The 22,171-nt window shown below is 35.4% G+C and overlaps 1 protein-coding gene across 3 annotated transcripts in view; it reads left to right on the top strand.

Annotated features, from left to right (window-relative positions):
- Nucleotides 1-14,473: 14,473 nt before the first annotated feature.
- LOC138321936 (protein O-mannosyl-transferase 1-like) overlaps nt 14,474-22,171 on the top strand; it is a 41,263-nt gene continuing 33,565 nt past the window's right edge. For all 3 annotated transcript variants that reach the window (XR_011208363.1, XM_069265977.1, XM_069265978.1), the window contains exons 1-6: nt 14,474-14,556; nt 18,228-18,387; nt 20,641-20,810; nt 21,176-21,279; nt 21,566-21,616; nt 22,018-22,164. Coding sequence is in view for 2 of the 3 variants with exons in the window: in XM_069265977.1 (XP_069122078.1) it covers nt 18,271-18,387; nt 20,641-20,810; nt 21,176-21,279; nt 21,566-21,616; nt 22,018-22,164 (589 nt within the window). In the remaining variant the exon portion in view is untranslated. The remainder of the gene's footprint in view (nt 14,557-18,227; nt 18,388-20,640; nt 20,811-21,175; nt 21,280-21,565; nt 21,617-22,017; nt 22,165-22,171) is intronic.

Raw genomic sequence — 22,171 nt, 5'->3', positions numbered from 1 at the left:
CAGAATGTCTAAATCTGGTGCGATGCCAAGAGGACACTCAGAATGAGGTTTATAGCCATAGATGTACGAAGACGTCCTTGGGACCATTCACGTGTATGTAGTTATTAGTAGTCATAGCTTAGTTTCTAACGGCTATTGTATGTAATAAAACTGTAGGATCTTTCACAACGGAGATGACGTCGTTGTGATATATTTCGATTAAAAGGACGAAATCCAAAGATGCAGAATAATTTTCCAAATATGAATTTATTAAATATAACTTCCTAGAAGTCGGTAGGCGATTCCCGGAGTATCCGAAAATCGACCCGTGCCGTCCGAGCTCTAGACCCTAACTAACTCATCACAAAGCATAACACATAGGATTATATAACAATAGGATTATATAACAATAACAAAAACACGGAAGATAAACAGATGGCATTTAGAATTCAAGTGTCAGTGATGAATTAATTGTCCAATGTCCTAGGGGATACGTGTCATACCTGGTCGGACCGGTCTCCTTAATACTACTCAATTGACACTATACGGTAAAAAAGATATAATTACTACAGAGTTAGGCCGACACGATAAATCAAAGAATTACGAATAACAATATTAAAAGTAAAATGAATTGATCATAGTATTTCAGTACAATATTATTACACAATATTAAAATGATTTGGCGAGGGTTTGTAATTCAAAAGTCTCGAATGATGTAATTACGGTGGCTGGGAGCGGACATGAAATAAATAAAATTATTGCGTGCGAACGAAATAGTATTGCGTGCGAACGCAAAAGTATTGCGTGTGAACGCAATAATTATTGCGTGCGAACGCAAAAGTATTGCGTGTGAACGCAATAGTATTGCGTGTGAACGCAATAATTATTGCGTGCGAACGAAATACTATTGCGTGCGAACGCAATAATTATTGCGTGCGAACGCAATAATTATTGCGTGCGAACGAAATACTATTGCGTGCGAACGCAATAATTATTGCGTGCGAACGCAATAACATTGCGTGTGAACGCAATAATTATTGCGTGTGAACGCAATAGTATTCTCACGAAATACTATAACGTTCACACGCAATAATTATTGCGTTCGCACGCAATACTATTACGTTCACACGCAATACTATTACGTTCACACGCAATAATTATTGCGTTCGCACGCAATAATTATTGCGTTCGCACGCAATAATTATTTCGTTCGCACGCAATACTATTGCGTTCACACGCAATAATTATTTCGTTCGCACGCAATACTATTGCGTTCACACGCAATACTTTTGCGTTCACACGCAATACTATTGCGTTCACACGCAATAATTTTTTTATTTCATGTCCGCTCCCAGCAACCGTATGTAATAGATCGAATCCTCATAAAATGTTCTAATAGGCACCTTTTCCTTGTGAAAGATCTGTTTCAATATTAAACTCCCGACTAACGACTATTGTACAATAAAACTGTAGGATGTGTTTCAGTATTAAACTCCCGACTATCGACTATTGTACAATAAAACTGTAGGATGTGTTTCAGTATTAAACTCCCGACTAACGACTATTGTACAATAAAACTGTAGGATATGTTTCAGTATTAAACTCCCGACTAACGACTATTGTACATTAAAACTGTAGGATGTGTTTCAGTATTAAACTCCCGACTAACGACTATTGTACAATAAAACTGTAGGATGTGTTTCAATATTAAACTCCCGACTAACGACTATTGTACAATAAAACTGTAGGATGTGTTTTAGTATTAAACTCCCGACTAACGACTATTGTACAATAAAACTGTAGGATGTTTTAGTATTAAACTCCCGACTAACGACTATTGTACAATAAAACTGTAGGATGTGTTTTAGTATTAAACTCCCGACTAACGACTATTGTACAATAAAACTGTATGATGTGTTTTAGTATTAAACTCCCGACTAACGACTATTGTACAATAAAACTGTAGGATGTGTTTTAGTATTAAACTCCCGACTAACGACTATTGTACAATAAAACTGTAGGATGTGTTTTAGTATTAAACACCCGACTAACGACTATTGTACAATAAAACTGTAGGATGTGTTTTAGTATTAAACTCCCGACTAACGACTATTGTACAATAAAACTGTAGGATGTGTTTTCAGTATTAAACTCCCGACTAACGACTATTGTACAATAAAACTGTAGGATGTGTTTCAGTATTAAACTCCCGACTAACGACTATTGTACAATAAAACTGTAGGGTGTGTTTCAGTATTAAACTCCCGACTAACGACTATTGTACAATAAAACTGTAGGATGTGTTTCAGTATTAAACTCCCGACTAACGACTATTGTACAATAAAACTGTAGGATGTGTTTCAGTATTAAACTCCCGACTAACGACTATTGTACAATAAAACTGTAGGATGTGTTTCAGTATTAAACTCCCGACTAACGACTATTGTACAATAAAACTGTAGGATGTGTTTCAGTATTATACTCCCGACTAACGACTATTGTACAATAAAACTGTAGGATTGTTTCAGTATTATACTCCCGACTAACGACTATTGTACAATAAAACTGTAGGATGTGTTTCAGTATTAAACTCCCGACTAACGACTATTGTACAATAAAACTGTAGGATGTGTTTCAGTATTAAACTCCCGACTAACGACTATTGTACAATAAAACTGTAGGATGTGTTTCAGTATTAAACTCCCGACTAACGACTATTGTACAATAAAACTGTAGGATGTGTTTCAGTATTAAACTCCCGACTAACGACTATTGTACAATAAAACTGTAGGATGTGTTTCAGTATTAAACTCCCGCTAACGACTATTGTACAATAAAACTGTAGGATGTTTCAGTATTAAACTCCCGACTAAGACTATTGTACAATAAAACTGTAGGATGTTTCAGTATTAAACTCCCGACTAAGACTATTGTACAATAAAACTGTAGGATGTGTTTCAGTATTAAACTCCCGACTAACGACTATTGTACAATAAAACTGTAGGATGTGTTTCAGTATTAAACTCCCGACTAACGACTATTGTACAATAAAACTGTAGGATATGTTTCAGTATTAAACTCCCGACTAACGACTATTGTACAATAAAACTGTAGGATGTGTTTTTCAGTATTAAACTCCCGACTAACGACTATTGTACAATAAAACTGTAGGATGTGTTTCAGTATTAAACTCCCGACTAACGACTATTGTACAATAAAACTGTAGGATGTGTTTCAGTATTCATATTAAAAACTGGCGACTAACGACTATTGTACAATAAAACTGTAGGATGTGTTTCAGTATTAAACTCCCGACTAACGACTATTGTACAATAAAACTGTAGGATGTGTTTCAGTATTAAACTCCCGACTAACGACTATTGTACAATAAAACTGTAGGATGTGTTTCAGTATTAAACTCCCGACTAACGACTATTGTACAATAAAACTGTAGGATGTGTTTCAGTATTAAACTCCCGACTAACGACTATTGTACAATAAAACTGTAGGATGTGTTTCAGTATTAAACTCCCGACTAACGACTATTGTACAATAAAACTGTAGGATGTGTTTCAGTATTAAACTCCCGACTAACGACTATTGTACAATAAAACTGTAGGATGTGTTTCAGTATTAAACTTCCGACTAACGACTATTGTACAATAAAACTGTAGGATGTGTTTCAGTATTAAACTCCCGACTAACGACTATTGTACAATAAAACTGTAGGATGTGTTTCAGTATTAAACTCCCGACTAACGACTATTGTACAATAAAACTGTAGGATGTGTTTCAGTATTAAACACTCCCGACTAACGACTATTGTACAATAAAACTGTAGGATGTGTTTCAGTATTAAACTCCGACTAACGACTATTGTACAATAAAACTGTAGGATGTGTTTCAGTATTAAACTCCGACTAACGACTATTGTACAATAAAACTGTAGGATGTGTTTCAGTATTAACTCCGACACGACTAACGACTATTGTACAATAAAACTGTAGGATGTGTTTCAGTATTAAACTCCGACTAACGACTATTGTACAATAAAACTGTAGATGTGTTTCAGTATTAAACTCCCGACTAACGACTATTGTACAATAAAACTGTAGGATGTGTTTCAGTATTAAACTCCCGACTAACGACTATTGTACAATAAAACTGTAGGATGTGTTTCAGTATTAAACTCCCGACTAACGACTATTGTACAATAAAACTGTAGGTGTGTTTCAGTATTAAACTCCCGACTAACGGCTATTGTACAATAAAACTGTAGGATGTGTTTTCAGTATTAAACTCCCGACTAACGACTATTGTACAATAAAACTGTAGGATGTGTTTCAGTATTAAACTCCCGACTAACGGCTATTGTACAATAAAACTGTAGGATGTGTTTCAGTATTAAACTCCCGACTAACGACTATTGTACAATAAAACTGTAGGATGTGTTTCTGTATTAAACTCCCGACTAACGACTATTGTACAATAAAACTGTAGGATGTGTTTCAGTATTAAACTCCCGACTAACGACTATTGTACAATAAAACTGTAGGATGTGTTTTAGTATTAAACTCCCGACTAACGACTATTGTACAATAAAACTGTAGGATGTGTTTCAGTATTAAACTCCCGACTAACGACTATTGTACAATAAAACTGTAGGATGTGTTTTAGTATTAAACTCCCGACTAACGACTATTGTACAATAAAACTGTAGGATGTGTTTCAGTATTAAACTCCCGACTAACGACTATTGTACAATAAAACTGTAGGATGTGTTTTCAATATTAAACTCCCGACTAACGACTATTGTACAATAAAACTGTAGGATGTGTTTCAGTATTAAACTCCCGACTAACGACTATTGTACAATAAAACTGTAGGATGTGTTTCAATATTAAACTCCCGACTAACGACTATTGTACAATAAAACTGTAGGATGTGTTTTAGTATTAAACTCCCGACTAACGACTATTGTACAATAAAACTGTAGGATGTGTTTTAGTATTAAACTCCCGACTAACGACTATTGTACAATAAAACTGTATGATGTGTTTTAGTATTAAACTTCCGACTAACGACTATTGTACAATAAAACTGTAGGATGTGTTTTTAGTATTAAACTCCCGACTAACGACTATTGTACAATAAAACTGTAGGATGTGTTTCAGTATTAAACACCCGACTAACGACTATTGTACAATAAAACTGTAGGATGTGTTTTAGTATTAAACTCCCGACTAACGACTATTGTACAATAAAACTGTAGGATGTGTTTCAGTATTAAACTCCCGACTAACGACTATTGTACAATAAAACTGTAGGATGTGTTTCAGTATTAAACTCCCGACTAACGACTATTGTACAATAAAACTGTAGGGTGTGTTTCAGTATTAAACTCCCGACTAACGACTATTGTACAATAAAACTGTAGGATATGTTTCAGTATTAAACTCCCGACTAACGACTATTGTACAATAAAACTGTAGGATGTGTTTCAGTATTAAACTCCCGACTAACGACTATTGTACAATAAAACTGTAGGATGTGTTTTAGTATTAAACTCCCGACTAACGACTATTGTACAATAAAACTGTAGGATGTGTTTCAGTATTAAACTCCCGACTAACGACTATTGTACAATAAAACTGTAGGATGTGTTTCAGTATTAAACTCCCGACTAACGACTATTGTACAATAAAACTGTAGGATATGTTTCAGTATTAAACTCCCGACTAACGACTATTGTACAATAAAACTGTAGGATGTGTTTTAGTATTAAACTCCCGACTAACGACAATTGTACAATAAAACTGTAGGATGTGTTTCAGTATTAAACTCCCGACTAACGACTATTGTACAATAAAACTGTAGGATGTGTTTCAGTATTAAACTCCCGACTAACGACTATTGTACATTAAAACTGTAGGATGGGTTTCAGTATTAAACTCCCGACTAAACGACTATTGTACATTAAAACTGTAGGATATGTTTCAGTATTAAACTCCCGACTAATGACTATTGTACATTAAAACTGTAGGATATGTTTCAGTATTAAACTCCCGACTAACGACTATTGTACAATAAAACTGTAGGATGTGTTTTAGTATTAAACTCCCGACTAACGACTATTGTACATTAAAACTGTAGGATGTGTTTCAGTATTAAACTCCCGACTAACGACTATTGTACATTAAAACTGTAGGATGTGTTTCAGTATTAAACTCCCGACTAACGACTATTGTACAATAAAACTGTAGGGTGTGTTTCAGTATTAAACTCCCGACTAACGACTATTGTACAATAAAACTGTAGGATGTGTTTCAGTATTAAACTCCCGACTAACGGCTATTGTACAATAAAACTGTAGGATGTGTTTCAGTATTAAACTCCCGACTAACGACTATTGTACATTAAAACTGTAGGATGTGTTTCAGTATTAAACTCCCGACTAACGACTATTGTACAATAAAACTGTAGGATGTGTTTTTCAGTATTAAACTCCCGACTAACGACTATTGTACAATAAAACTGTAGGATGTGTTTCAGTATTAAACTCCCGACTAACGACTATTGTACAATAAAACTGTAGGGTGTGTTTCAGTATTAAACTCCCGACTAACGACTATTGTACAATAAAACTGTAGGATATGTTTCAGTATTAAACTCCCGACTAACGGCTATTGTACAATAAAACTGTAGGATGTGTTTCAGTATTAAACTCCCGACTAACGACTATTGTACAATAAAACTGTAGGGTGTGTTTCAGTATTAAACACCCGACTAACGACTATTGTACAATAAAACTGTAGGATGTGTTTCAGTATTAAACTCCCGACTAACGACTATTGTACAATAAAACTGTAGGGTGTGTTTCAGTATTAAACTCCCGACTAACGACTATTGTACAATAAAACTGTAGGATGTGTTTCAGTATTAAACACCCGACTAACGACTATTGTACAATAAAATTGTAGGATGTGTTTCAGTATTAAACTCCCGACTAACGACTATTGTACAATAAAACTGTAGGGTGTGTTTTCAGTATTAAACTCCCGACTAACGACTATTGTACAATAAAACTGTAGGATGTGTTTCAGTATTAAACTCCCGACTAACGACTATTGTACAATAAAACTGTAGGATGTGTTTCAGTATTAAACTCCCGACTAACGACTATTGTACAATAAAACTGTAGGATGTGTTTCAGTATTAAACTCCCGACTAACGACTATTGTACAATAAAACTGTAGGATCTGTTTCAGTATTTAACTCTCGTGACATTGAACCCAAATTCATTGTAATGTTTATTTGAACAAAACAGTACCGAGGCGTATATGTCGAGGACCTTGATAAAGTATATAATATATATGGCCTTATAAATAACGTCTGCGAAAAAATCGATCTATATGTATTGCAATTCTGCAAATAGCGATTTTATAATTTGTGTGGCCCTGTATGGCTGGTTCTCCGATGCACAGGCATATGAGAATTAGTTTCAGTTTATATCAATATGGTTTATTAGTTTAACGCCCTATCAACAGCCAGTGTCATGTAAGAATGTGCCAGGTTTGTTGGTGGAGGAAAGCCGGAGTACCAGGAGAAAAACCACCGACCAGCGGTCAGTACCTGGCAACTGCCCATATAGGATTCGAGCCCACATCCCAGAGATGGAGGGCTTGTGGTAATATGTCGGGACATCTTAACCACTCGGCCATCGCGGCCCCTATCAATGTAGACCTACCAGAGTGCACATAGTCAATTTTAGACATGTAAGGGTCTAGGTCAAAAATAGGTAAAATCTCCTTTACGGAGGGCTGAACTTGGTTGCGAGTTCCTAGTTCCTAGTTCCGTTTAATAAACGGAACTAGGAACCAGACCCGAGTTCCGTTTAACTTAAACGGAACTAGGAACCAGACCCGAGTTCCGTTTAAGCTTATACGGAACTAGGAACCAGACCCGAGTTCCGTTTAAGCTTATACGGAACTAGGAACCAGACCCGAGTTCCGTTTAAGCTTATACGGAACTAGGAACCAGACCCGAGTTCCGTTTAAGCTTATACGGAACTAGGAACCAGACCCGAGTTCCGTTTAACAAACATACTGGCCAACGAGCGGAGTTCCGTTTATTAGGATTCCTATCTCTAACTGCATGTTCAATTACCTATTATATACAGGAATCGAACTTAGAGCTTCCATGAATAATATAGAACAGAATTAATATCTATAACACAGATTTCCTTAAACGGATCTGATACCTAGATCTCAGTTCCGTTTAACTTAACGCATTACATTATCGGGTTACCATCGTGGTTCTAACTTGTCAACAACAAATTATTACTCGTAATCAGTTACTTGCTGCGTCAAGCCAAGTATGAAAAGTTTGCTGAAAATCACCATTTTTGAGCTTAAAATCTTATTTTTTTAATTTCCTGCGTACAAATCACTACATATATTGATAATTTGGCACTGATATGTATTTGTTGTTCTATTGTGGTCATTTTGATACCTCATTTGTCTACTTCAGTTGAAAAATATCAGTGTTATGACTATTTCGCATTTTTCAGTGAAATTCGAGATGGTGGCCATATTGATGACGTCATAACCGGAATTTATACGATGTTAACATTGGTTTTTATTGTTTTTGTTGCTTAAACTGATTGATAAGTGGTCAAAAAACTTATTGGAAATAATAGTTTGCTGTTTGGAAACATTTTTGCTGCGTCAAGCCAAATATGAAAAAAAATTGCTAAAAAATCACCATTTTTTAGCTTAATATAAGATTTTTTCATTTCCTGCGTAGAATTCACTACATCTATTGCATTTTTTGGTCCTGATATGTATTTGTTTATCAATTGTGGTCATTTTGATACCTCATTTGTCTACTTCGGTTGAAAATGTCAATGTTATGACTATTTTTCAATTTTTAGTCAAATTCGAGATGGCCGCCATCTTGATGACGTCATAACCGGAAGTTCATCCCAACTTATGCAATGTTAACATTTTGATTTGTGATCAGTGGGTCATAAGGGTTCAGAAAAATATTGGTTCGGAGGTTTGGGGGGGGGGGGGGGGGGGGGTTCATGTGGGACCCTCCTAGCCCATGGCCTATCCTAATAAACGGAACTCGGCTCGTTGACCAGTATTTTTGTTAAAACGGAACTCGGGACTGGTTCCTAGTTCCGTATAAGCTTAAACGGAACTGGAGTCTAGGTGTCAGATCCGTTTAAGGAAATCTGTGTTATAGATATTAATTCTGTTCTGTCTTATGAATGTAAGCTTTAAGTGCGATTCCCGTATATGATATGTAATTGAACATGCAATTAGAGGTAGAAATCCTAATAAACGGAACTCGGCTCGTTGGCCAGTATGTTTGTTAAAACGGAACTCGGGTCTGGTTCCTAGTTCCGTATAAGCTTAAACGGAACTCGGGTCTGGTTCCTAGTTCCGTTTAAGTTAAACGGAACTCGGGTCTGGTTCCTAGTTCCGTATAAGCTTAAACGGAACTAGGAACTAGGAACTCGCAACCAACTTCAGCCCTCCGTAAAATCATGCAACTACAGATATATTTTACCTGTGATACAGTGTATATGTTTGTATTTTTCTTGTGAAAATGAGTATTCATACACCCATAAATTGTACTTTTCCCACCAAAATCAGTAATATCATTTAGATTCTATAACGATGTTTCCGACACTACACTGGGCAGGACACCGGGCTTCCTAGTCCACTAAACCTGACCATATTATTAGATTTCTGTTTGCCTAAATATCAGTGAATTTTTTTTTCGCTTTAGAAAATATAGTTATTACAGTGACAAGGAAGAGCCACCTACGTGTAATATTTGAAATCTGTGATAATTTTATGAAAATTTAAATCAGTATTAGAACAGTTTTTATGATCTTTATATATAGAAAATATTTTCTATATGTTTGTAAATCTGGCTTGTTCAATCTCGTTTCATAAGCAATATCTTATTCCATTCTCATTACATAATGTTCACGATTCTCGAAATGCATTGTTTTACGTCAAATACCCACAACAAAATTCGGTTAATGTATACTGTGCGACAAATGTATACTGTGCGACAAATGTATACTGTGCGACAAATGTACAAATGTATACTGTGCGACAAATGTATACTGTGCGACAAATGTATACTGTGCGACAAATGTATACTGTGCGACATATGTATACTGTGCGGCAAATGTATACTGTGCGACAAATGTATACTGTGCGACATGCACCTATCCACAAAACAAGAACATATCGGGTCAAAACATTTATTTTAACTCGTGATATGATATATGCAAAACATCTTTCCATCCGATTCTTGTCAGATTTTTTCTTCTGAACTGAATTCAGTATTACTAAAAGATAGTCCAGGGGTGGATATAACGACAGTAATAGTAACCCCTGGAGTATCGAGGATGTCATCCTCAGCAGACAGACAAACGAAAGCTATAGCACGAACGAACCTGGGTTGCTTTTATACACAGGGGCGAGTCGGGAGTAGTTTAACGTCATTTCAAACTGAGCCCAACACGCTCTTGTTACATAACAAACCCTTCAGTGAAAAATAGATGTAAATATATATTTATGAAATTCTCAATTCTTTTATTACCGTAGGCCATTTGGCATATACATATACTCAATATCACAAACTCTAAAGAATACATTTGACAAAATATTAAAGCGGTGAGTATTTTCAACAAAGAGTAATAATAGGAATTTAATACACACAATGTAAACAGAATAACCAATATATAGTACTTTGAATTAGATATTGCACCTAGAGTTTCAATGTGGAGTTATATGTACTAAAATTACACCTGTACAAATGTCAAAAAGGGAACAAGCGGACGAACGGACAGATTGAAGGACACGAAAATATCGGATAGAGAGCAGCACTAATTAGAGACAACACATTACAGTATTAATACAATTACACAATTCTACGTTTATGGACTTCTACTATAAATCTTCCCAACAAGTTCAATTCTTTCTGAATCTTTCAGTTTAATAATTCGATAACTTTGTGAACTGATGGCTTGTGCCATTAATGTTTCTTTATATATTTCACCATAATATCAAAATAACAGTGACAGACAAGAAGAAAATATATTCATCTTCAATATTTAATGAATTACAATATGGGGAATATATGTAACACCTTTCTAAATTCCTGTATCTCCCGGATTCTACAGCTAAATTGTGCACAGAAAGACGAAATTAAGTAATCATAATTCTGCGTTGATTTGGTAATGATTTAGTCAAATAGAATGGCAAAGTCACCTTATCAACCATATGCCTTTTACTTGAGGCTTGTATTAAATGAAATAAATTTGATTGGCCTGATCTTCAATTCTCTGTTTAATTAGAGGCAAAAGATAAATATCGCTAGGAGCTGTCTCATAATTTACGCTTTATTAAAACTAACCAATTTTGCTTAGGGTGTTCCTTCTACATTTCCATGTAAAGAAAGTTATATATCTCAGATAAGATACACTATAAGATTTTAATAATTTAAACCAATATTTTAACATCCTATTTTTTCTCACTATGTTTCCAACTTTGGAAATGTAACCACGATCCGCGGGGGATTTCCCCCATAATGGTAAGAACGTAGTAAACATTCATGCCATTGGCCGAAATTTAATGGAATTGTATTATGGGTAAGTAGTGATCGATCACCCTTTGGGGACGGCCGGGACCATATAATTCACCAGGGCAACGACAGACAAAATTGATTTGAAGAGGTCACTTGAGACTTCGTCTCAGGTGATCGTGACCTAATAAAAAAGTGACAGAGTTATATCTGATGACCCAGCAGCGGAACTCAAACTACCACAGGATACATAAATTCCATGTATAAATGTTATTCAAGTAAATTGTGTTTGCCAAATTAAAATAGTTTAACTAAATTAAGCAACATTATGTAATAAACAAGTATGATTAGCTTTCATTTTGTCTCTTTATATTAAATACAGAATGAAATATATTATAGTACCTATATACGGGTTTGGAAATATTTTACCTTGACTAGTAATTCCACAAAATTGGCTTTTTGGGATGGCCGTTAATGGGTATATGTAAAGCTTTCCCTCTATACGATCCACATTCTTCAGCCTCTCAATGTTACACTCTTCCTTCCCATAAAGAATCCTGTCTCTGATTTAGCAATTAGCCTAAGTCTTGTCAATAAAGAACAGATTATTGGCAAACATCGAAATTCTATCAATCAATTACTATAAAAATACATTGTACCTATTCTGCCTTTGAGACTTTCAAAGTTATTTGCTCATGAAGGTGTTACTATTATTAGTATATCTTGTTATGTCATTTCTCCGAAAAAGGTGATTTTTGATTTTACAAATGTAACAGGAGAGGAGAAAAATGTAGCGGCCAGACCGGGATTCTAAGCCTGGACCTCCAAACACTCCAAATACTAGCCAAATGCTCCATCGCTGAGCTACCTGGTCACCGAAGATCGAACACTACACTAACACATGTCACAATCAATATCGACTCACAAGAGTTCAATTTAATTTCAATTCTTTTATTACCTTGAGCCTTTCGGCTCATCGGTTTGAAACAAACATATATACAAATACAATACACAAAAACCACACTCACATCCATGCTCTCGCCATACTTAGATACACACTGACACACAAACAACCTTCGTAAGTATACATAAGGCTAGTGTAGAGGAATTATGCTAATATTTAACTTATAAAATTTTATTTCTTATTTTATTACTTAATTTAATACATTTTGCTAAATTTGACAACTCTTTTTTGTTCTCTGTTTCTAAAAGTTGAATTAATTTGTACATACTCTGTCTAATGAAATAATATTTCTTAATAAAACGCTTTCTTAAAGCTAAATAACATTCACATTTTAAAATAAAATGAAACTCATCTTCAATGTCCTCACTGTTACAGTATCTGCATGTTCTTTCATTTCTTTCTAAATTGTTATACCTTCCCGTTTCAATGTTTAAGAGTGAACAAAGGGTTTAGCAGATTTGTTGGTACCCACTACCAATGGCGCACCTGTTAAAGCAAAACAATCAAGAGTACAATTGAGTGTACCGGTTAAATTTGTGATGTATACAACATAATTTAGCAGCAACTTCGAATGTAGCAGGAACTCTCACAATTTTGTAATACCGGATTTGGCTTTTGCAAAAGCTTGATCTTCGAATCACGTTGTTAAACTTCCTTCTAGTCTATGCCACCGTGGGCCACCATTCTGTATGTTTTGCATTTGAAATGCCTTTGCTTCTTTAAAGGCCCACTACCTTTCAGGAGCAAAATATAAAGGTTTCTTTTTAAAAAAAACCATTAATAACATCAGAAAGTATATACCGATGGACTAAGATGAGGTTTTAACACCAAACACATACAAGATTTCCTGTGTAATATATGATAACAGTGGAGAGTCATTTCGCTGTTCTGCTGATCAGAAGGTGACGATAAATGTAGTATTAACGGTAAGTTAATAACTTTAGCGACTCTACAAACTTATCGATCTCGTTTTACATTCCCATTTTAAAAATTAAAAGCCATTTCGGAAAGGTAGCGGGCCTTTCGACGCCCAACTTCAAAGCCACACAGTCAACCACAGTTCTACGGCTCTTTTGATGTACATCAAATGACTAAATTACATGTTCTGTTCTGTTTCTTCCAGTTTTACCATGAGATAGTCCAGGGGTGTAGAGATCGTAAGTGATCGGAACCCCTGGAGTATCGTGGGTGGATCCTAACCTGCTCAGTGCATTTTTGCATCGTCGTCCGTCCGTCCATCCGTCCGTTAACAATTCTTGTTACCGCTATTTTTCACACAGTGCTAAAGGGATCTGTCTCAAATTTGATATGTATGTTCCCCTAGTGCCCTACATGTAGTTGTGCATATTGCATTTTGGGACCGATCGGTCAACAAGATGGCCGCCAGGGAGCCATCTTGGATTTTGATAATTGAAGTTTGTTACCGCTATTTCTCAGAAAGCACTGAAGGAATCTTTTTCAAATTTCACATGTAGGTTTCCCCTAGGGTCTTATTTGCGCTTATTGTATTTTGGTACCGATCAGTCAACAAGATGGCCGCCAGGCAGCCATCTTGGATTTTGATAGTTAAAAGTTTGTTGTCGCTATTTCTCAGAAAGTACTACGTTCTAACTATGCCCCGTTCGGGGTCACCTCAGTATGATATCTGGAGCTTAACGTACGTAGAGTTATCGTAGTGGAGCGGAATTACAAGTCTAATTTTAATTAGATTGGGAGGCTAACAAATTATGCTACAACACAATATATTATGTGACACTTTTATGATGAATAAGTGTTTTATTATTTTTTAATTCGTTTGATATTTATTATCTGAAATTTAGGTCATTTTATTTATGGTTAATGTACAGTGAAAATCATACTCGGACCTAACGATCCGGAATGTTCCATACCGGCTTTGTGTAAAGTGAATAATTTTAGTGTGGCAATATTAACATCCGGTTTAACTCCGACCGCATCTTATAAAATGCAGTTTTAATTTGAGCTCTTTAATATTAGGTATTTAGGTAAGTAAGTGGTTCCCGACTTTCGGATACAATGCCTTTTCTATGGTCAAGTTCACAGTTTTGCTTTAAATGCCGAATGCCTCTGTGATCAGTTGCTTTCCTTCAACAGTTCAGCATCGATTTTTTCACCTTTGCTTCAGATCGATCTTCAGATCGATGAAACTGAGGCAGGTAGACGTGGATTCGATTAGTTACAGTTAGGCCTATATCTCTGAAAGTTATTAATGTTTATCGCTAAAATTGGAACAATATTTAAATATAACTGTAAAACAATACTTACTTGTGCTTGAATCCAGGCAAATAGATGACTTTATTTTTAGTTTCAACAGGTTGGGGACACTCCCGTATATGCAGGATAGTCCTGCATTTGAGTAACAGTCCTGTTTAAGAGGGATAATTTTGTTACGCAAAAGCAGGATTCTGTTAAATGGAAACGGATAAAATTGTTTTAAACATGTTTATCAAAAAAGGGCATCATATTTTTTACATGGAAACATCACTAATGCAACTTTCCACAATATTACTTAAAAAGAAACAAATTTCATTATCTAAATGTTTGTAAAAGTCACAAACAAGATCACCTCTATTGCTTAATTACTAGGGAGCTAAAAATAGAACACAGGTAAAATTCAATCAACCATGACATTTGCACTAAATTTCCCTGATGGCTATACACTGTTGTCTATGGAGATCACCTAAATTGTCACTTTATGACAAAGTGAGATAATATAATACTGTCTAACCTCGATGTATCGAAGTTCAAGGGACCGTCAGAGAAACTTCGAAACATCGAGACTTCGAATTATTCATGGTTGAAGTTAGACCGCTGTTTTTTTCTTACCATGACCAACTATGGTAGTTGTGTACATATCGTCTCCGTTCCGGTATATAATCATCGTATTTACCACAAACAAAACCAAATAAAAACGAAGTATGCAAATAATCACATGTATTGCTATCGTTAGCAATACATGTATATTATAAACAAGACTTATGTTTACTAGGCCTAACCCATGTACATGTGTACGTTTGGTGACTATTTAAGCGATCGTTAATGTTACGGAATGAACATAAAAACGAAAACATGTTGTAAAAACGAAACTAAAAAGGAGGAACCGAAAGCGCTACAACACCTACAAAATACTTCGATTTAGAATGATCGATTTTCTCCAGTATTTATGCCAAAATTTTGCAATGTAACAGTTTTGAGTATGAGTTACTAATAATGTGGCTCGCTATTTACCGTTCAATAAATTCTACAAAACCGCTACTCACTCAGTTGTTTGGAGTGAGGACAGTAACAAATCTTATATTCATAAATTGTGCAAACTACAAAAAAGAGCAGCAAGAGTTTTACTAAATGTGAGAGATATTTTAACACCATCCAAAGTACTTTTTACTCAGTTGAAGTGGCTGCCAATAGAAAACTATTTTATTTTTAGGAAAGCTGTTATTGCTTACAAAATTTTACATGGGGATACTCCTAGTGTCTTCAGTAACATGTTTACCTATATTAGGGATGTTAGTATGAGAAATACCAGATCTTCAATTTCCAATAAGTTTTATATTCCTCATGCTAGAACAAGTTATTTTAAGCGTTCATTTGTTTACACTTGTTCCAATTTACTAAATGGATTGAACAATGATATTAGAAATGCCCCCAGTGTTGCTGTTTTTAAACAAAAATATCTAATGGATGTGTTTTCACAATTTTAGTTTTATACTTTCTACCAATATTTTAGAAAGCAACCATATTTACATGATAATGTTGATATGATTGTATGTCTTTTTAAATTAAGGTATTGTCTGTATTAAACTGTTGTCTGTGATAACTGTATATATTGATGCAGGGCCATATTGTAAATTAGACTTGTCTAAATATGTAACCCTGGTTAAATAAAAGATTTTATTATTATTATTATTATTATTAAAACGACTAACTGTATCTTTGCCGTACTAATGATTTAATAACGCAGCTTGTAAAAACAAAGCATCGGGTATCGGCCTGATCAGTGTAACTAATTATCTTGATGATATCAAGCAAGCAACACAAGCTGTTATAATCACTATTGTCTGGCGAAGGGCCGTCACGAGACAGCTAGGTGTGACAGCTAGCCGTGGGGTATCAGCGAACACCTGATATGTGAAGGTATTTTTTATTAGAATCATCGCGTGTCAGTTACCTATGATTCTATAACAAATGGTCCATGAAAAAAGTTTGATACATCGAGAACTTTGATTCATAAAACTTTGATTCATACATGGGTTACTTAGTAATGTTATATAGGGAAGAAATTCGGGACCAGACAAAAAGTTCGATATACCGAGAAATTTGATTCATTGGAGTTCGAATCATCGAGGTTTGACTGTACAAATAGTTCAGACACAAAAACAGAGTCTTCAATCAGTTACATGGCTATCTGAAATTATAACGCCCTTTTTTTAACACAAATTTTAAAACAACTTTATCCATTTTCATTTCACAAAATCCTGCACTCATAAATCTTTGGCCTATAACTACACGAGTTTGTATACATTGGTAAATTTGGTTTGACATAGTCGAGTTTTCAGGGTGATTCAACATCCAAGATGGCTGCCACACTTCTCATGTTTTACCGGTGTTTACTTGCCTGACATGATCCTGATATTATCTTGACAAATTAAAATGTTACATCTCTGGTTGATCCCAAATCGAAGATGGCTACCATGACACTATATCTATTTAATTTCTGATACAACTATTGCAAATATAGTCAGATGACCACAAAAAGTGTTAATCCCTATGCAAGCACTGCGACTAAATAGAACTCGCACACAAATAAACAATAAAACCTGCCAGTTTTGGCGAAAATCAATATGCGCTAATTTTTCTTCCGATAAGCACGTCAATATTACCATGGTTGAAACAAAATAAGATGTTTATGCATGCTAATGGTAAAGTAATGAATTAACCTACAGTTTGGTTCATACTAAGTCATATCGATAATAATTTCGGGATATTTAACTTTCGCTAATTGAAGTTGATTGCAAAATTCGCGAAAGTAAATCACACATGAATAAAAGTTGACTTACAGATTGCAAAAGATTTGGAAATGTAGTGTCTAGTGTCTACAATATGTACAGGTATTATTGTCATTCAGCAAAATTTAATTGGCAAGTCATATTCCCAGTCGGGCAGATAAGTTTTTAAAAAAGTTAATGTTGAGCCCTGCCAAGTAATCAGCTTACACTGGCATGGGGTTCTGTCTAATAAGAAAATAACAGTGCAGTTTTGACTCAGTAATTTCTCATTTGAGTTGATCAAATGAGAGTTCCCCTACATTTCTATATACAATTTGGTATATATCCCAGGGTGTATAGCCAGTATCCAACAGCGGGTGTATGGTTGTTAGTTGGACGCCATTTTCTGGTAGCTGATGGCCGCTAGTCGGGAACCTGCAGCATCACGACAGCATTATATAAATGGCAGCTCATCAAATAGTATGCTCCAAAAAAGATAGGAAATTAAACTCATTTGCATGTAGCAAAAAGCCTGCACAACATTGGGTAACAACGCGTTGACTGCTATGAATTATTAAAAAGTTTCAGTTATTGATGCTCTCACTCGATCTACAGCAAAACATGTCATGCATATTATTCATTTCATTATGGATTTTGGTATGTTTTTCCAGGATGTTACATTGTGGATCATCGTGATCTGATCTGAGTATAATCATGGAAGGTGAGTCACGCGGGGACGTTAATCCACGCGGGGATGTTAGTCCACACGGGGATGTTAATCTACATGGGGACGTTAGTCCTCGGACTCAACCAGAACCAAAGAGAGTGGAGGTGAGTATACTTTAGGAATAACTAAGTGTGATTTGGGGCCATTGGTGGACTCTATAGATCTGTATTGTGAGGATTTCTTAGTCTCATCGTTATTTGTAGTGTAAGGGATTATCTGAGTAATTTCTATATCCTTAATTAATTAGCTTATAAAACTCATTCATACAGTAATTAGTGATGTCACAATGACCAGTTAAGCTCAACCCACTGGTGGTCTAACTTTGTTGGTTTGGCTTTGTAACACTGTCCAATGAAGTTTTTAGGTCATCTGACACGCGGAATGGTCAGGATGACCTATTGTCATCATGCACCGTCCGTCGTCAGCCGCCGTGCGTAAACTTTTGATTCAAACGACTTCTTCTCGATAACTGAAAGGCCCAGGGCACTTATATTTGAAATGTAGCATGCTGGGATGAAGGACTACCAAGTTTGTTAAAATGAATGCCCTTAACCTTCGTTCAAGGTCACAGGGGTGAAAAAGGCTAAAATCTTTAAAACGACTTCTTCTCAAGAACAAGAAGGCCCAGGGTACTGATATTTGGCCTGTAGCATGCTGGAATGAATTAAGAGCTACCAAGTTTGTTCACATGAATGATCTTGACCTTTATTCAAGGTCACAGGGGTCAAATAAACTAAAAGCCCTTAAACAATCTATTGTGAATAACTAAGAGGCCTAGAGACCTGATATTCGGGCCTATGGCATGCAGGGATGAAGGGCTATCAAGTTTGTTCAAATGAATGACCTTGACCTTCATTCAAGGTCACAGGGGTCAAAAAGGCTAAAATCTTTAAACGACTTCTTCTCAAGAACCTGAAGGCCCAGGGTACTGATATTTGGCCTGTATATACATAGTATGCTGGGATAAAGGGTTACCAGGTTTATTCAAATGAATGACCTTGATCTTCATTCAAGGTCACGGGTCAAATAGGCTAAAATCTTAAAAACAACTTCTTGAGAATAACTAAGAGGCCTTGAGACCTGATATTGGGCCTGTGGCATGCTTGGATGAAGGACTACCAAGTTTGTTAAAATGAATGACCTTGACCTTCATTCAAGGTCACATAGGTCAATTAGGCTAAAATTTTTAAATGACTTCTTGTGAATAACTAAGAACTAGAGACCTGATATTAGGCCTGTGACATGCTGGGATGAATGGCTACCAAGTTTGTTCGAATGAATGACCTTGACCTTCATTCAAGGTCAAAGGGGTCAAAATGGCTAAAACCTTTAAACAACTTCTTCTCAATAACCGAAAGGCCAAGGGCACTGATATTTGATCTTGACCTGTAGCATGCTGGGATTAAGGGCTATCGAGTTTATTAAAATGAATGACCTTGATCTTTATTCAAGGTCACAGGGATCAAATAGGCTAAAATCTTTAAACGACTTTGTTGTATTGTGTTAGTAGTCAGATGACTGTTAAGGCCCTTGGGCCTCTTGTTTAATTAATGATTTCTTCCTTATTTTCCGACTAATCCGTAAATGTCATACACCAAAATGGAGATGGGATTATTCCCTTTCCAATGATGTCTTTCAATTTTCGCTGACATTTCTGTATCGATAGTTATCAACTTGAACCACTGGCGGGCGTGGCCTAATCTATTGTTCTGACCAGTGTGACGTTAGCCTGAATTGCCCTTATAGTGAAGAAACACATTTAAATATCATAACAACTATGACAGAATTCTGTATGTCAAGTTATGTTTACCAAACTTTAATTAATTACTAGTAAAAGAAAAACTGTAGAAAAAGAATTCTCTTCAAAGTACCCACAAGCATTGACTTGTGTCTTTTGCATAAGAAAGTTAGCAAAATGACAGAGATACATATATTTATAACATAATAAGCCTGCCCAACCATGTCATAGATATCGTAAGACATGTGTGTAATAACACTATTATGATGTCACATGTAGTGTTGACGTCATAATCTATTTATGATGTTGTATGATTGTCTCAGTAGACGGAAAGGTAACATCAGAGCCAGATTTCTACTGTTTTATATCGAGACGAAATTTAAACGTTTTACCAGGTACTTATAGTTCTATTAATAAAAGTCATGTGATAAATAGAATCTTACACTCATGACTAAGTCATATGAATTTTATCACACTTGTTCAATAATTGAATATACCAATCGCCTAAAGGCTTTTGGCATATCAAATTATTGAACTCCTTTGATAAATTTCATATTACATAACCACTCATGTAAGATTGTATATACATACTACCATTGATAGATTATGTTTGTATCAGGGGGATGGATCGCCACGGCCAAGTAGTCTAGACGAAAGCAAGCGGAACCCACAAAGAGGCCAAGCTAAACCATTCTCCATCAAGTTTGAGGTTGACGTCATACAGTTGGTGCTCACCATTGCTGCCATGGCCACTAGATTCTGGCTGTTAGGCTTACCTAGAGCTGTTGTGTAAGATTTTAAAAAAGTTTGTGTAAATTCACTGAGTATATATATGAAGAGGTATAATTATACTAACTTAAGGAGTGGTATCATAAGTAATAAAAAAGACTTAATGATTATTCATACATGTCGTTCAAGTACAGTGTATTTCTGTTTTGTCAGTTTTCACTTTTGTTTTGTAAAAATAATGTAAATCAAGCTCATTTCTTCTGTCAGTACCATTTGAAATAAAATTAATGCTACTGCCCTTTTAAATTAATTTCTATATTGCCATGTTTTATCATATGATTAAAATGTGTAATGTATCCAAATCATACGCAAAGTCATGCATTGATATTATTCTATGAAGATTTTTACCAACTTTCCAAATGTAGGTTTGATGAACTGCACTTTGCCAAGTTTGCCTCTCTGTACATGAAGAAAATCTTTTTCTTTGATGTTCATCCTCCTCTGGGGAAGATGCTTCTGGCTCTTGTCTGTAAGTTACCTGTGTGTTCATCATTGTACACAATTACTGCTTCTTTTAAAAAAATTTTTATTGGACTTATCAATTTTACATACCGGGGTAATCTTAGTTTTGAAACAATTTAAACATTTTGTTAATTAAAAAAGAAAACATTTGTGCATTTTGTAAAACAGTATGTCAACAAAAGACATTAAGCTAGAATATTTTTGTGAACTTATTTGCAGTAACTTAATTGACAGACCTATATAGTTATTTTGTATATGAGTGTTTGATTTCCCTGTGATAATGTTGTCTACAGGTGGATTCTGTGGCTTTGATGGTGACGCTAACTTTAACAGGATTGGAGAAGGTAATTTCCATTGGTTACTGTAATCGTGGAAATTTACGCGAGGGGGAAATTTACGCTAATTATGTGAAAGCTGCTTGATCGCGAAAATTCCCCCCACACGTAATGTTTTGTACATGTTTGAACTTTGTCATTAAAAGTATGAAAGTGTATCTATCGCGAAAATAACAACACCGCGAAATTAAACACTCGCGAAAATATCGATGTTTACAGTATATAAAATACTTACTGGTACATGTGTATCAATATTTCATTTTTCATTGCTCATCATTGGTGACAAAGAAAGTTTTTCATCCCTTTTGAATATGTGTACATATATGTTAATTATACCTGTTATAAAATTTTTTTTTTTTTGCTCTTTAGCCATAGAAAACTTCATATATGGAGTGTTTGTGTTGAATTAGATTATCCTGTGACGTTCCCGGTGTACCAGCTGAGAATGTTACCAGCTCTCCTGGGCAGTTTAACTGTACCTCTGGCCTACCAAATTGCTGTAGAACTACGTTTGTCGAGATGGGCTGCGTTGTTGGCTGGGGCTTGTGTCCTCTTAGGTAAAAT

Source organism: Argopecten irradians, chromosome 4 (genome assembly GCF_041381155.1).
Source record: "Argopecten irradians isolate NY chromosome 4, Ai_NY, whole genome shotgun sequence".
Classification (NCBI taxonomy): Eukaryota; Metazoa; Mollusca; class Bivalvia; order Pectinida; family Pectinidae; genus Argopecten; species Argopecten irradians.
This window is presented reverse-complemented; position numbering and strand designations above follow the sequence as displayed.